The sequence below is a fragment of the Chamaea fasciata genome, unplaced genomic scaffold (assembly GCF_029207755.1).
Source record: "Chamaea fasciata isolate MVZ Bird 193981 ecotype frontalis unplaced genomic scaffold, bChaFas1.0.hap1 SCAF_28, whole genome shotgun sequence".
NCBI lineage: Eukaryota > Metazoa > Chordata > Aves > Passeriformes > Sylviidae > Chamaea > Chamaea fasciata.
In genome coordinates, this window is record NW_027094113.1 from 3,334,081 (window position 1) to 3,350,575 (window position 16,495).

A 16,495-nucleotide genomic window follows, 5' to 3' on the forward strand; every position below is an offset into this window, starting at 1 on the left:
ATTCTGGGGATGCCCCCGTTATTTTGAGGGTACCCCCGTTATTTTGGCGATGCCCTCGCAGCTGCTTGGCTGGACTTACACAGCCACGCTGGGCAGGATGGGATGAGGCGCAGCCGGAGCCGAAAGGAACGGCGCGGGCTGGGGAACACCGCAGGAGGAGGGGGTTCACCCCAAACCCGAAGCGGCTGCAGCGCGGCCCAAGCACGGCGGGCGGACCGCGAGGGCGGAGGGGCAGGGCCGGCTCCGGGCCGGGCCCCGTCTCCATGACACCCGCGTGCCCTTTGCCCTTCGCTCTCCACCTCCCACCGCCCCGCCTCCGAGCGGTGACGGACACCCCTCGTAGCCTATCGCAGCGCGCCGCCGCGTCAGCCCCGCCCCCAATGGTGACGGACATTTCCCAGGACCTATTATATCTGAATTACACCACAAATCCCTCCAGTAGGAGTGACGGACAGCTCACATAACCTATTCTATAGCCCCGCCGCCGGCTGGAGTAGGTGGGCGGGTTGCTAGTAACGAACCAACCGAAACCCGACGTGGTGCCGTTGCAGCCAATCAGCGTTCGAACGCTCGGGGACGGGGCCGGCAGCGCGGCCAATGGGGGCGCGCGCCGGGGCGGCGCGAGGCGCGGAGCGGGGGGGGGACGGAACGGCGGGGGCGGGCGGGGACAAGATGGCGGCAGCGGCGGCGGCGGCGCGCGCGCGGCGGGGCGGGCGGTAACGGGGCGGCGCGACCGGGACAAGGAACGGGACCGGGGCCGGGAGAGCGCCGGGGGGGCAGCGGCCGAGGGGCGGCCCCTGAACTTGGGGGGACGCGGGAGGCGGCGGCTCGGCGGGGCGGAGCGCGGCGCCGGGGCCCGGCCCGGCTTCCCCGCCCGGCAGCGGGGAGGGGGGGACCCGGCCGCCCGCCCCCCTCCCCCAGTTCACCGTTCGGGCCGGCGGGAGCGGCCGGAGCTGCCTGCGGGGAAGGACTCGGCCCGGGCCGGGAAGGGCCGGGAGGTCACCGAACCCCCCCCGGGGAGTCCGTCCCGTCCCGGCTCCGGCGCTGATTTTGTCGCACTAAAAGTGTCCTGACCCCTGTCACCCCTCCGTGCCCCGCCGCTGTGTCCTCCCTGCCCCGGTGACACCTGTGGGAGGTGCGGGAGGGACCGTCCGGGCCAGGTGGGCATCCCTGACCCCGCTCCGTGAGCGGCCGGGCACCGGGCCGAGGGTCTCCCCGGGAGGACCCGGGTGTTGGGGCACCGGGCAGAGGGTCCCCCTGACCCCCCCGGGGTCGGCGGGGCCGGGGTGGGTTGTGTCGTCCTGCACCGCTGACACCCGGAGCAGAGGTGGTGACACATCATGTGCCAGGCGGAATCCCGGTGGATGAAGGATGCCCCCGGGAGCTCTCGGTAGGCACCGAAGGCCTCAAACTTTTGTAGGCGAAAGCGAAGACGCGAGAATTGTTTCAGAAAACTCCTTCAAGGAAACTTGGTTCCAGCTCCCCAACGGCTGAACCCTCCCCTCCGGCCCGTGCTCCCGGGAGGGCGGCGGGAACACACCTTCCCACCCCGGCTGGGAATCATGAGCTCCTAGGGATGGAAAGTCACGAGAGGGACTGGGAGCTGCTCTGGTTCCACGGGGTGGCCTGACGGCCCGGAGATGACCTAACTCTGCAGGATCAAACTGGGCCCAGTCAAGGCCAGTTGACTGGGAAGAGCCCCCGGCAGCGGGACCGGGTTGGAAGCAAAGCGCGTCCCAAACTGAGTGTGTCCCGTCACAGATTTATGTTCTTTTTCAAAGACATTCTGGAGCCAGGCCGGGATCTTTTGGCATCCAACTGACCTGGAAGCAGCTCTTAGGTTTGGTTTTCTTTTTTTTTTTTTTTTCCCTTCTTTCTTTTTGTTTTTTTTCTTATTATTATTATTCATGTTTGTACAATCTTCTGGATATTTTTTTTCCGAGAAGGAGTAAAAAGGGAGTGTTGGAAACTAACAAACAGGATTAAAGCCCTGAGCGCTTAAGGAAAAAAAAAAAAAAAACAGGTTAAGGAACTTAATCCAGGATGGATCTGCCGGAGCCCCAGCAGCTGGGAATGTTTGCAGAGAGCGAGCTGATGTCGGTGGGAATGGACACGTTCATCCACCGCATCGACTCCACCGAGGTCATTTACCAGCCCCGGCGCAAACGGGCCAAGCTCATCGGCAAGTACCTCATGGGAGACCTGCTGGGAGAGGGCTCCTACGGCAAAGTCAAGGAGATGCTGGACTCAGAGACCCTGTGCAGGAGAGCTGTGAAGATCCTGAAGAAGAAGAAGCTGCGCCGGATCCCCAACGGGGAGGCCAACGTGAAAAAGTGAGTAAAGAGCTGTGGGAGCTGAGGGGGTGAACTTGGTCCTTGTTTAGCTGCTGAGCTCCTGTGTTGTTTTAGCTGACAGCGTGGCTCTGCTGTGGAAGTGCTTCCTAATCCACAGGTATTTAGGAATCTCTTTCCTCTGAACAGCAGCCAGCGTTCTGGGTGAGGCTGGGCACAGGGAAGGGACAGGTTCCCAAGAACTGGGACTGTCTGGCATATACCACTTTGGTGCCATTTAATGGGTAAAATAATGTTTCTTAAAGCAATTCCTCTGTAAGGTCTCACCTTACCCAGGTGCTGCTGGCTGGGAAAGGTGAGGGGACACAAACACACCTGGTGTTCTCACAGTCAGGGTTATTCCTGTACATGCCCAGGTGTGTTCCAAAGGCCCTGGAGCTCTCTGTGGTGGCAATTCCTTCTCCCACCTATGTGGAAGGTGCCTGGAACAGGATCCAATATATGGGGCACCCCATGGGCACAGGAAGTTTTGGGTTTTTTCCGTGGCTTCGTTTCTAAGGTCCTTGGGAGGTAACTCAAGGCTCTCCCCAGGTGATTTCTGTGGCTGTAAAATGGGGCCAAGGGTTGTCAGCTCTCTGTGCCTCTGGCACACCTGGTTACTCAGGGCACAAAGCCCTCATGGAAGTGAACCCCAGGAGACGCCAGATGCAGGGCTGGATCTGTGAACTTTTCTTTCCCTGGACCTCACAGCAGCTGTGTCCCAGCCCTGCCAGGAGCTGCTTATCAGCCGTGCAGGAGCCTCTGCAGCCCAAACAACCCATGAGGGTTTATCTAGGCTGGGGGGGAGAACTCTGAGAGGTCGAGGAGACTCTCGTGGTGTTCTGCTGCTGGTGAGCCCTGAGCTGCAGAGTCCTGTGTCTGTCCCTCAGTTTGATTTCCCAGTTTAGCTGTGAGATATTTCACATCCTGTCCCAGCACTGCTGTCAGGGAGCTCTCTCACTTGGCCTTCCAACCTTTCTTCACAGCCTTGGCTGTGGAATAGTCACATCCCAAGGCTGGGACCTCCCTGTCTCTCCCTTCCTGGCTCTGGTTCAGGATGAAGCAAACTTGGTTAATGTGTAATAAAATGTTTCTTGTTTTTCTGGTGGAGGCTGAGTGCCCCGTCCCCGGGTCCCTCCACGGGCACATCCAAAGCTGCCACGGGGGAATGTGGAGAGAGTTTCCTCCTTAGGGAAGCTTTTAATGTAAATTAGGTAAAAAGAGCTTGCCCACATCAGGAGAGTTCCCTGCTCTCAGAGCCATGGGAATGCTCCTGTGTCCTGGGGTGAACTCCGTGCAAGTTTTATTCATGCCCAGAGTGGGGCCGTGAGTATCAGATGGGTCATTAAGGGAGTTATTGAAAGGGGTTTTCTGCGGACGTTTCCTGGCTCAGCCCCACCTGCTCCAAAACACTGAGGCAGATTTTAGGTCTTGCCTCGTACCCAGGGGTTTACTTCAGTTCAAGTTCCTATTTCTGTTCCCTCATCCTTTTCCCTCTGCCCACCTATCCATGTGCTTTATCTGCTGCTTCAGTGGGGAATTTTAAGGCAAACTGTTGTATTTTGTGGTCCCCTGGTACTCTGAGCTTATCAGAACCCTTCAGCACTTCTGTGAGAGGGAGTGAAAGCTGTGTCTGCTCTGAGTGTGGAGATATGTGACCAAACCCGGGTTGGGTGGTCAGTGTGGGAGGAACAAAGTGCTGTGGGGTCTCCAGGTAGTGCTGGACAGGACCCTCACACAGTGTTTTAATGTCAACACGGCCAGGCTGCACTGGTATCTCACTCTGGGCAGCTGTGTTGGAGCAGATTTGAGGAGTTCATGCCCAAAAACTGCTCCTGTGCACAGAACAGCAGGAAATCAGTTTGTGGGCTGGATCACACTGTCAGGTTCTGCTTTCTCTCTTGGAATCTGATCACTGAAGTGCTTTCCAGTGTTTCCTACTACACAGGGAAAAGCGGCACTTGGGGCTTGGGTTGTTGGGCAGAGGTGATTGAGTTACTGTGGTGGGCTCCTGCCTCTGCCCCCTCACAGCTGTGCTGATAGCTTGTCATCCGAAGAAGTCCCTGGAAAACAGTTCCTAGACTGTGGTCCTTGAGTAATTCCACAAGCAGTAACACACAGGGAGTAATGAGAGTGTAGTAATGAGCTGTGGAGGATCATACAGGTCTAAGCTGGGCCTTGGGCACCTGGAGATGTTGGGCTGGAAATAGGATGTAAATGCCATCCTTGGGTCATCCTTGCTGATATCCCAGCCCTGTCTCCTGGTGTTCTGGAGACCCAGAAATTACAACTAAAATGTGTTTGGGACTTACATCTAATCGAACTATTTTTCTCTACCCCAAAACATTCCATTTCTGCCACCGGAAAATGAGCCCTGAAGGGCTCTCTGAGTCCTGGAGAGGATACTGAGGGCTTAAACTTTTAAGTTTCCTTAAATCTATTGGGAGAATCTTCATTTCTCTTTAGAGCAGGTGGAGGTGGCTCAGTCAGGCAGACATTGCTGGATCTCATCCCTGCCAAAAAAAAAAAAAATGGAGTTTAGTGGGATTGCCAAAAAAGAGGCAGGAAAACCTGGCAGCCTGTGGCTGCAGCAGCAGAGGTTTAATAATGCCGTGTGCTAATAGCCTGACACGTTAATTAAGTGTTTGGGCCTCTGTGGGATCCCAAGTGCCCTGTGCTGTACTTACCACCTCGGCAATTGCTCAGGTTGGAATTTGTGCTCCTTGGAATTCCTCGGAGGGTTAACCTGGGTTATGGGGCTGTGCTGTGACAGTTTGTTCCTGGAGTCTGCAAGTCCCAAGCTGGAACCTCCAAACACGGGCAGCTCTGCTGGGGAAGGACTTGCTGGAAGTCCTGGAGGTGTGAGCTCAAGTGGGAATGGGCTGATCCCATCTCCCCAGACACACGTTCCCCCTGGAGCTGCGTGGCTCAAAGACTTCCTCTGCTGAGCTGCATGTTTACTTGGGTTGAGAGGTGAAATGCTGGGACCTGTGCTCCATGGGATAGCACAGATTGTGATGGATATAGAGCTTGGAATGCCAGACTTCCCTGCAGGAGCAGGATGTGGATGGCCCCTTGGGACTAGGAAAGAGAAAAAGCAACACCGAGATCTTCCTGGCACTTGCAGCCCTTGGGCTCACACAGTCTTGGAGCAGGTGCTGCACTTCCTCAGCTTTCAGGATGTTGTGGGAAGAACCTTGTGAACCAAAGGAAGGGATTTAATCTTTTGGCTGTGTTGCTGGGTTTTATTGAGGCAGAAATGACTGGGAACAAGCTGTAGGGAGAGTACTGGGTCTCACAGTGGAGATGTCCAGGAAGGAGAGTCTGCTTTCCAGGCTGCCTTTGGCATCTTCCAGGACGGTGTGGCACATGGAACAAGGGGACAGGTTTGCTATTTACAGTTCTGAGCGACAACACCCCCTGTTATTTGCAAGGGCAGGTACCTTGCAGGGGATAAGTCTTAATCTACCAGGATGAGCTTAATGGATCTGACAGAGCTCGAGTTAGAAGGTCTTTTCCCTCCTGGTCTCTCCAAGGGGGTTGTACCTGGAAGAAGACCTTGCCCTCTGGCAGTCTGTCTGGTCACACACTTGCAGTGGGCTGTGGTGGGGTTTTGTTGTTCGTTTTGGAAGAAAAAAATTCAAATTAAGGCCCATTCTGAGGAGGTGAGACCTATGTTCTGCTACTCGAGGGGTTTGCAAAGCGAAACGGTTTGGGAGGTAACTGGGCTGGCTGTCCCTGCTCCTCAGGCATTCCAGAGCAAAAGAGGGGCTAAAAATAGAAGTAATCTTTCCTCTGGGAAAAGGGCAGCTTGGCCTCTGCCCCAGGAGTGGGGGCACTGCCCTGGCATTTTGGATTTGTTTGCGAAGTCCTCCTGTGGGGGGAAATCGTTACAGAAATACGAGATATTTATTAGTCCGTCCAAGGTGGGAGGAATTAGTGTTTGTGCTTCCGAGCTGTATTACAGGGAATGAAGTGTTTGGATCAGGATTTTAAATGTGTTCCCAACATTTGGGCCTTAAAGCCAGTTGTGTTTGAGTGTGTTTGCTCCCATCTGGCAGCCCTGGTTGGAGCCCTCAGCCCTCTGTCTTTGTGCTGCAGAATCTCCTCAGCCCCACTCTGACACTGGCTGCAGTTCCTGTGCTAATTTAATCCACTTCAGCCCTTTGGTCATTCCTATAATTAGACTTGTCTGCCATGTCCGCAGAACACTTGGGAGCTTTGCTGTGGTATCCTGGGTCTCTGCTCAGCTCTTGGTGGCTTCTTGTAAATCCAGGGCTGAGAAAGGAATCTCTGGCCTTAACTTTGGTAGTGAAATAATTCATGCTGCTCAGGCATCCTTAAAAGATCAGTAAGGATTCTCCTTGCACTCCTGCATGGGAGAAGCCTTTCCAAGGAGCAGCTCCTGGTTGTTGCTCAGCCTTTGTGCTTGCCCCAGCTCATTACTGAAGCTGCTAATTGTGCCCATGAGGGGCTCTGTGCTGTCTTTGGGCAGGGGCTCTCACTTCCGAAGCTGTGCTCAGAATTCCTTGTAATGCTGCTTCCCAGAGGCTGAGCTGATGAAGTGTGACCACACTGCTTAAAGCACTAGCCACGTTGCTCTGAAAGGAAGCTGGGAAGTAGAATTTGGTAGCTCAGCATAGCCCGGGATGGAGCAGCAGCAGAACAAAGTGAAAAGCAGGACCTGCACTGCCAGGCACCAACAGAACCACCCTGACCTGACTGTCCTGCTCTGCCTGTTTCCCCACAGCTGGCATCCAGTGGGATTTTGCAGGATGAGTTTAATGCAAAAGAGGCTAAACTGTGGTTTGGGGCAGGTACAAAATCCCTGGGGACAAAGATCAGAACAGCCGACAGAAGGTGACACTCAAGGGGCTGTTCCCTGAGCCAAGGGAAGGTGGCTCCTCACTGTTTTACCTCATTTATTCCCCACAAACACAGGATTCAGTTCAGGTCTCTGAGCCATTCAGTCAAGTTAAGTTTGGGTGACATTTTGGAAGAAATGGAGTTGGGAATAAGCTTTTTAAACAACTTTTTCCTTGTCTCTTCCTGCAGGGAAATCCAGCTCCTGCGGCGATTACGGCACAAAAACGTCATCCAGCTGGTAGATGTGTTGTACAACGAGGAGAAGCAGAAAATATATCCTTTTGCAGGGGGCTGTTGATCAGGTTTGAACACCCACTGTTCCCCTGCTGTAGCTCTGCTTTTGGGAAGGCCCTTTTGGATGTTTCTTAAGCTTAAATTTTTGCAGCTAGATTGCTTTCACTGCTATTAACCATCCTCCCCACCTGGCAGACTTTCCACACAAACACAAATACACACGGAGACTGCTCAAGGCAATTTTATCCTTATTTTGCTGGATTTTATGTGGCTCTGCCACACTGACAGCACTTTGCCTGGAACCAGTTTGGAAGTTCCTGGAGCTGATCCCTTGTAGCACGTGTTATAAATGGATGCTTTTATTTTTGACAGTGTTTTCTAACTACTGTCTTCTTATTACAGTACTCCAGAAAAAGAGTAATTTAATTGTGTGTGTTAATTAGATCAAACACTCTGCCACCACATCATTAGGATAAAGCCGTGTGACAACTTCTGCTTGTGCTGTGGCCTCGACAGAGCGAGGGGACTTCGAGTCAATTACTGAGAGAGAGATCCTGTTTAATTAGGTAGAAGGGAGGAGGCAGCGTGAGGAAAAGGAGCCCGAGAGAGACATCGTGTGTTGGTACCAGGTGATGACAACCCAAAACCATCACTGGGAAATGGGATCTCTCCAAGGATGCTCCTTGCTGGACTTTCTCAGCAGTGCTGGTCCAGAGTTGGTTTTCAGTGCTTTTCCCTTGCAAGGACAGATTGACTTCGTTATTCTTATCTTTATCTGCTCCTACACTCTCACAAAGCTTGTTCCTCACTGTGCTGATTCTGGCAGTAACTGGGGGAATTTGTTTTCACTGGAACTGGGAGCAGGAATTCATCCATGATTTTGTTCAAACCCTTCCCCAGTTCCTGGCTGGCACTGCCTGTGCTGCATGTCCTGGGCTCTGACAGAGAAGACCTTGAGCAGCCACATGGGGAACAGGTTTGGGAATGGATCCAGCAGAAAAAGGACTGCTTCCCTGAGGCTGCCCTGGGGGCAGGGCCCTTAGTCATGCACAGAGCTATGTTGGTTCCTTGCAGGAAGCAGAGTTTGGGTTGTTGTTGATTAAAAAGAAAAAAAAAAATCCTGATTTCCAGACCAGGCATTGTGGGATTGGAAATTGGAGCTGTGGAAGGAAGGATTCTGTTCCCACCTGAGTGTTCTGTTGCTGTTGGAAGTGCACTGCAGGCTTGAGCTGTTTGTCATAGAGTCACAGAATGGCTTGGGTTAAAAGGGCATTAAAGCTCTTCCCATTCTACCCCCTGCCATGGGCAGGGATACCTTCCATTATTCTATCTTGCTCCCAACCCTGTCCAGCCTGGCCTTGGACATTTCCAGAGATCCAGGGGCAGCCACAGCTTCTCAGGGTAACCTCTGCCAGGGCCTCTCCACCCTCACAGGGAGGATTTTTTTCCTAATCTCCCATCTAACCCCCCTTTCGGTGTGAAGCAATTTCCCCCTGTCGTGTCAGTGCATGCTCTTGTACAAAAATCCCTCTCCATCTTTTTGTCGGCTCCATTCAGGTTAAGACAGTGTTTGAGCAACTCACCTAATAAAAACCTCCAGTGATTTTCTGTGGGAAAGGGAAAGCTGTGGTAACTGGAATAAAAATATCAACGAGTTTTAGTATTTAGGGGCTATTTGCTGGCCTGCTGTGGCTGGGAGTGCAGGGCTGGTGGTGAATGGAGGAGAGCTCATCCAGGCAGAAAATGAACCCAGTTCCATGAGCAGCATCCCAGGGATCCTGTTACCAGTGTGTACAGCTGAGTGTGGGAGCAGAACCCCTTGAGGAGGAGAACTGAGAGCTTGGGGCACCTGTAATAGATCTGCTTCAGCCTGGAAGTCTGTTCTCTAATCTGGTTGATCAACCTGAAGTGGATCAGTGACCAGGGAGGGGTGAGGAGCAGCCTGGCTGTTAGTGACACCCAGTCAGGCTGTCCTTGAGCCTCTTTGCTCCCCAGGAGCTGGTCTGGATTATCTACCATCACTGTTATTCCCCTGACAGTGGGAGAGTTGATATCTTCCACATCACTCTGATAGAAATAGTTCACAGATTTCTTCCAGAGTAGGAATTTTGGGAGCTCTTTTTACTGAGTTGCTGTGATTGGTTTAGTGTCTTCGTGCCCATCAGAAAATCTTGTTTAGGGTATATTTAGAGTATTTAAGGGTCTCTCTGAAGTGCAGCTCATAGGGAATGGAGCAGGAATTGAATGAGGTTTTCAGTGTTTGGAGCTGCTAAATGGTATGTGCTGGAAAGGGGCAGCAGAGACCTCAGCCCAAATCCTGCACAGGGCAGGAATCTCCCTTCTGCCTCTTCTACCTCAGTGGCTTCTTGGGGCAAAAGTAACTTATTTTGGACTTAGGTTAAGAAGGCACTTACCTGGAGGAATAACTGACCATGCTTGGAATTGCAGGGGAGCCCTGGCAGCCTCTGCTCTCTCAGGACACTCCCCACTGTCCCAGGATCTGTTCTCCCAGGCCCCTCCAGCCCAGACTTTGCCTTCAAAAGCCCAGGGAGAGGAGGAAACAGGCAATTACAGCATCAAGCAGTCAGGTTCCCATATTTTGGCCCTAACATTAAAGCTTACAGAGATAAAAACTGGAGTATGCTGCAAGGGAACAAATGCTGCAAAGTGCCACCAACTCTTGGCATTCTGTTGTAACTGTTTTTATCCATGTGGTTTCAAAAAGCTTCCCAACTTTGCAAGGATCCTTTTTCCTGCTACTGGAATACTCCCGTGGAGCTGGGATTAAGCAGCAGCTGTTCCACAGAGCACACAGCTGGGTTGTTTGGGATAGGGAATGAGGAATAACCAACTTTGGGGAAGGTGGTGGGAGCTCACTGTCATCTCAGGTGCAGAACAAACCGAGGACACTGGAGGAATGGGCTGCAGCTCTTCTGCCAGGGAGTTCCTGACTTTCTGTGCCCACTTCAGGGTGTTTCCCGGTTCTCTGTCATGCCTGTGAGATCTCCAGCTTATTTTCTGTGGAGCTCCCATCCTCTTCCAGGTCTGGTCACGGAGCTGCAGATGCTCCTTTGGCAGAAGGATTTTCCTGTCGGTGCTTTCCTGTCCTGTGGGAGCTGGAGGAACATCCCTCAGTACTTGGGGAGTGCAGCCATTCCCTCTGGGATGGGGCTGCTGCCCATCTGAGGAATGTTTAACTCTGAGGAGGAATGTTAACCCTGGAACTTCCTTAACTCTGCCCTCACGTATATGGTGATGGAGTACTGTGTGTGTGGGATGCAGGAAATGCTGGACAGTGTCCCAGAAAAGAGATTTCCAGTGTTTCAGGCTCACGGGTAAGTTCTATTCCTCTCCCCACTGTGTTCTCTCGAGTGGAGAGCACGTTCTGCTCTGCTCAGGCTGCGTTTGAAAGCAAACCTGGCTTTGTGCAATGATTTCAATATTTTACACCCATGCAAAAAAGTGAAAAGCTCTTGAAGTGGCCAGCAGGGATTGCCCCGAGATTTTGGGGGAAAACTATCTTTCTATTGACTTTTCTGTTATTTTTGTTTTACTTCCTGAGGTGCCCAACAGCCCTCTCTGGTCCCTGTACTCCTGCCTTGCCAAGGGTTATGAGGAGGGAATCTCCTGCCTAAATGGAGGTCAAGCCACAGTTCAGCATCAGAAAAGACTTTAAAGGCCTTGGGATGGATTAGGGATTGGCAATATCCAGCAGGATCTGGTAGCTGTAGCAGCTGGCGGGAATAAGCTGGAGCCCCTTTTACTCCTCAGGGAAGGAAACCTGAGAATTCTGGGAATAGATACAAAAACATTGTCAGTATCAAGTCAGGACAGAGCAGCAAAGCTGTGGCAACTACATAATTTTATGGTCATATTTTCATTTTCTTTTAAGAGATTTCTGAGATTACAGACAGCCTAAGTGAAATTCAGGCACATTAATGTTATTTCTGGGTATTATGAGATGAAACACTTGCCTCTACAACTGCCAGGCTGTGTGTGGGTTACGTTGATGGCCCAGAGTCTCTGACCACAGCAAAAAGCTCCTTTCTACTGGCTAAAAGTGTTTGATTTTTCCCCTCTGCCTCTCTCTGCAGGTACTTTTGTCAGCTTATAGATGGCTTAGAATACTTGCACAGCCAAGGGATTGTCCACAAGGATATAAAACCGGGGAACCTCCTGCTAACAACCAATGGGACACTAAAAATATCCGATTTAGGCGTAGCAGAGGTATGTGAGAAGCACAGCAAAGTCAGAATGGGACATTTTAGATTGAGGTCACCTCTGTGGTGTCGTTGATTTATTGTGCGTTTAGGCTTTTGTTCTGTTGCACTTGCAGAGTGCTCTAAATGGCTCTGAATATTTATTGCAATTGGCAAAGCACTCCTTTTGGTAACAGCATGAAACCTCTGCTCAGGAAGCACAGAGAAGGAAGATGTCAATCTTGGACGAGCCCAAAAGTGGGGGGGAAACGGGGATAAGCCACATAACTTTATCCTTCTTTTTATATGGAGACTGTCTTAGGTAGGAGAGGTGCAAGACTCATCACTGTGGCGTGTGGCTGCTGTGGTGGCATGATCTCATCATCTGTAGATGTTCAGTAGAGGAGTTTTCCCCTTTTGTTTCCCAGGTGGAACTTTTCCAAGAGTCACAGTTTGTTTTCCTTGGAAGCCTGACACTGTTTGGTCTCTCCTGCCACAGGCATTGCATCCGTTTGCGGAGGATGACACGTGCAGGACGAGCCAAGGGTCGCCAGCATTCCAGCCCCCAGAAATTGCCAATGGCCTTGACACCTTTTCAGGCTTTAAAGTCGACATCTGGTCTGCGGGGGTGACGCTGTGAGTGCCCAGGAGCCCCCAGGAACTTTGTAACTAATAACACCCTCAGATAGCTCAGTCCTGATAGCTCAGCTCTGCCATCACCACTCTTGTGTGGTGGGGCAAGCTGAGAGCAGGGTGCTGCTCGCTGCTGTGGGTGGGTTTATGCTCCCCAAAGTACCTGTAATTCTGCACAAGGGGATCTTTGCTCTCCATGAGTGACTCTGCAGCTGTTGCTCAGCCCCCAGAGGCACAGCCAGGGCAGTAACAGAAACCACAAGAATCTCCAGTATTTATTTTTAAGTTTTTGCTGTTCCAGACTGTCAGGGAGATGTCCTGGTGGTTTTGACCCCTGTGAATGAAAAGCTGTGATGAAGGCAGGCTAAGCTTAAAGAGGTTTTGCACATACTGCCAAATATTCCTCTTTTGGTTTCCTCTTGGCTGCTTTTAGCTTACACAGTCAGGTAAGGACTGAGTACGTATGTGCTCCTTCTCATCCTGCTTCTCCTTCTGCCTTCACAGATACAACATCACAACGGGTCTGTACCCTTTTGAAGGGGATAATATCTATAAATTATTTGAAAACATCGGGAAAGGCGACTACACAATTCCAGAGGATTGTGGTCCTCCACTCTCAGACTTATTGAGAGGTGAGTCTTCCCAACTGGTTCCAAAAGGGTAGCATTTAAAGATGCAACAACTCCTCAACTTGCACAGTGCATGGGATCCTGTTAGTCAGGGAGGTTATACTTGCAGCCTTTCAAGACTCTGGCAGATCTTCAGCACTGATGTTTTCCTGAGATCCCCCAACCCCCTGCACAGCTCGCAGCCACTACGGTGTGGAGTTGGTTCTTGCATTGTTTCCTGTGCTCCGAGAGGCTTTTACATGTAAAGACAAAGCCCACAAGAGGTTAAATTTAAAATGGCATTGATGCAGGTTTGGACAGTGAGAACACTCAGATGCTGTGTCCAGGCTGTCCCCGATGTCACGCACTGAGTACCCGGGGTCTGCCATCCCTCCTCATCAACCTCTGCTCTGGACTTACTTGTCTCAGTCCCATTTGTCTCCTTCCCCCCAAATTCAGAGCTGCAGGATACTGGAGCAGTGACAGGTGCCCAGTTTCACAGCAGGGCTGGGGTAGGACCAGGAGTGGCACTTTCTGGGAAGAAAGTTGTGGGGTTTTTTTGTTTTTCTTTAATTCCTGTTGCTTATTGCAGCAGTTTGAGGTTTAGTGCTGAATAGCCTACCTGTGGAAGCTGAGTGGTCAGGCAGGACAGCAGTTGTGCTGTGCACAGCAGGCAGCCTGGTCTTGTTTCACATTGATTTTCCTGGTCCTAGTGCTCTCTGGGGTTGGTGAGGGGCTGGGGGGAACTGTGTGCCTCCCTGCTGGGCAGCGTGTCAGCTCTGCAGGCCCCAGGCTCCTGGTGCAGGGACACGGCTGCAGGCTCGGAGCAGGGGCAGAGCTCCGGGCTCGGAGCAGGGACATGGCTCCGGGCTTGGAGCAGGGACAGAGCTCCGGGCTCGGAGCAGGGACAGAGCTCCGGGCTCGGAGCAGGGACACGGCTCCGGGCTCGAAGCAGGGACACGGCTCCGGGCTCGGAGCAGGGACAGAGCTCCGGGCTCGGAGCAGGGACAGAGCTCCGGGCTCAGAGCAGGGACAGAGCTCCGGGCTCAGAGCAGGGACACGGCTCCGGGCTCGGAGCAGGGACACGGCTCCGGGCTCGGAGCAGGGACACGGCTCCAGGCTCAGAGGAGGGCCCTGGCTCCTGGCTCGGTGCCGGCCGTGCCGGCGGCAGGTGGTGCTGTCAGTCCGAGTTCTTCCGCTGCCGCCGCCGGGGCTCCCCCGGCCCCTCGGCACCAAGGAGCTGCCAGACCCCCGCAACCCCCCTCAGAGGCTATTTTAGCTTCCCTGGCCCCGTGCCAATGATGAAATCAGTTATTTCCATGTGTTTCCAAAAGCATTAGCCAGCTTTAGCAGCTTTCCGAAGGCGTTACATAAGGCAGCGCTTCCAATGGTGCTGGGCACAGCCGGGATCTGACTGCTCCGCTGAGCCCGACACAGCGGCTGCTCCTGGCTTGATGTGCTTCACATTGTACCTGCCAGCCCCAGGCAACAGTGGCCTGAGCTCCGTGTGGCATTTGGCTTGTGACTGCTGACTCCAAATGTGGCCTTTTAATGAGCTGGGAGTTGCTCAAATGGAGCAAATCCTGCAGTCCTGTTGGTCCGGCAGCAGTTTTCCTAAAGCATCCAGCAGAACTCCTTGGAGGTTTGTGATCAGCCTCTCAGCTGCACTCAGTGCTTCCCCCAGGGAAAAGGAGCGTGGCAGTTTTCTCTTTTCCTGTGCTAAGGATATTGACAGCTTAAAATCTTGTGCTTCATTAGCACAATAACTCTCCTCCTAGTTCTCTTCCTACCCCTGCATGAGATCTGGAGCCAGAATTACCTACTCTTCCCTCTGCCTGATTTTACATGGAAGAGCCTTGAATCTGGTGCCCTTTGTCCATCTCTTACAGCCTGAGTCTCCTCTTGCATCCTCGCTGCTGTCAGTTTGTCTGTCTGCATCCCTTCTATGCTTGTGCACCACAGACGTGGGAGTCGAGTGGGTTTGGCAAGGAGAGGAGCTTGTCTGGGAGGAGGTGGCTGCACCCCTTTCTTTCAGGGCAGTGGGAAGCCCTAAGGATCCCTTTTCCTGTCCTCTCTCCCACCTGAGAACAGTCTCCCACCCCTCATCTTGCTGTGTACGAGCTGCTACATCACAAAAGCTGGCAAAACCTTCTGATATACCCCTTGCTTGATGTGAGACACATTTTCCAGTGGTCAGCATGCCAGGTGGCCTCAAGGGGGTTGAATTTTGAGGTGGGATTGCCCCAGCTCTGGCTGCTCTGGAGGTCTGAGCAGCTCCCCAGCATCTGCTGAGGCCCAGGGCTGAGCTGTGCAGCGGTGGCACCACGTAGCTATGGTGACAAACCTGGATGCTTTATTTAGTTCCTGCTTTTCCTCCAGAACATCTGCATTTCCTGGTTGGTGCCCGCTCCTCCTGCAGCAGGCTGGAGCTGAATCCATTGCCTGTGGATCAGATACCGTCAATGGTTGTTTGTGTAAGCAGCACAGACACCCCCAGCTCAGCACTGTCGCTCTGGCGGTTTTGTCTCATCTTTGTGTTGCTTTGAAAGGATCTAAAAGCCCTCTCAGGGCTGAGAGCGCCTGGTCTGGGTTTGAGTGATGCAGAATTCAGTGCAGCAAAGTGCTCATTTCCTCTGTCTGCCAGGGCTGTGCTGACCACAGGCCCCACGGCCGGGCTGTGAAGCAAATACAAACACACTTTGTAAGGTTTTTTTTGTTCTTCTGTTGACTACTTTTGTAGTGCATCTTTACTTTTTCTTCCCCTTGAGCTTGTTCTTATCTTCATTCCCCTTTTCCAGAACAGCAGAATTTAGAGGACTTAAAGCTTCAGTGGTATTTGGCTTGTAAAGAGACTCGCATGACAGTATATCCTCCAGATTAGTTGGGATGCTGCTCCTCGTTTTGTCTCCCTAATCAGGGATGAAGCTTTATTTATACTCTTCAGGGATGGAAAGAAGGGCTGGTGCTGTTTTGTGTGTGCAGTCAGGAGAGATGTGTCAGAGTGGAAGAGTTTATAAATAGCCTTAAGGTTCTTCTGGCAGCATCTGCCCATGGCTTATCAACTCCTGTGCACTTTGCTTCTGGACCAGAAAAATGCACAAGGTCAGCTTTCCTCTTCCTGGTCTAATAGACTTTTACTGGAAGAGGAAGCTCTGAGGCTGCAGCTCTGCATTAATCAGCATCTGGATTGATTTCCAGGCCCTGGGATTTGGTGGTTGGATCCTCAGCAGTTTGTTTTGTCACTTCCGTGACCTTTCCTTGCTGGGACGGTGAGAGTACGTGTCCTGATGACAGTGGGATGCTTTAATTCTGCTGTGGCAGGAGCCCCCAGGGCTGTCTGTGCCCATCCAGAGGCCTGTCCTGGATCACAGGCTTGAGATTTGCCTGCAGAGGGAGTTTGTGGCCAGAGCAGCGGGCTGAGTGCAGCGAGAGGGAGAAGGTCCTGCCTCATTTACAGATTGGCCTCACACTGCTTTTACAGCGGTTGTTAAATGTTGATCCAAGTTGGAGGCTGAAGTGGAATCCAGGTTGAGTTCATTAACCTTGCTGTTGGATTTCTTCCTGCTTCTCCAGTCCCACACGTGAGACTGTCCTGTGTTCTGAACTCCAGGAATTCTGCCCTGGA

The 16,495-nt window shown here is 52.5% G+C and overlaps 1 protein-coding gene across 1 annotated transcript in view; it reads left to right on the forward strand.

Annotated features, from left to right (window-relative positions):
• The first annotated feature begins 909 nt into the window (after nt 1-909).
• The window catches only part of STK11 (serine/threonine kinase 11), a 31,857-nt gene continuing 16,271 nt past the window's right edge, over nt 910-16,495 (forward strand). The window contains exons 1-6 of the mRNA XM_066205857.1: nt 910-2,333; nt 7,386-7,469; nt 10,676-10,765; nt 11,525-11,657; nt 12,129-12,265; nt 12,767-12,894. Coding sequence (XP_066061954.1) covers nt 2,044-2,333; nt 7,386-7,469; nt 10,676-10,765; nt 11,525-11,657; nt 12,129-12,265; nt 12,767-12,894 — 862 coding nt within the window. The 5' untranslated portion in view covers nt 910-2,043. The remainder of the gene's footprint in view (nt 2,334-7,385; nt 7,470-10,675; nt 10,766-11,524; nt 11,658-12,128; nt 12,266-12,766; nt 12,895-16,495) is intronic.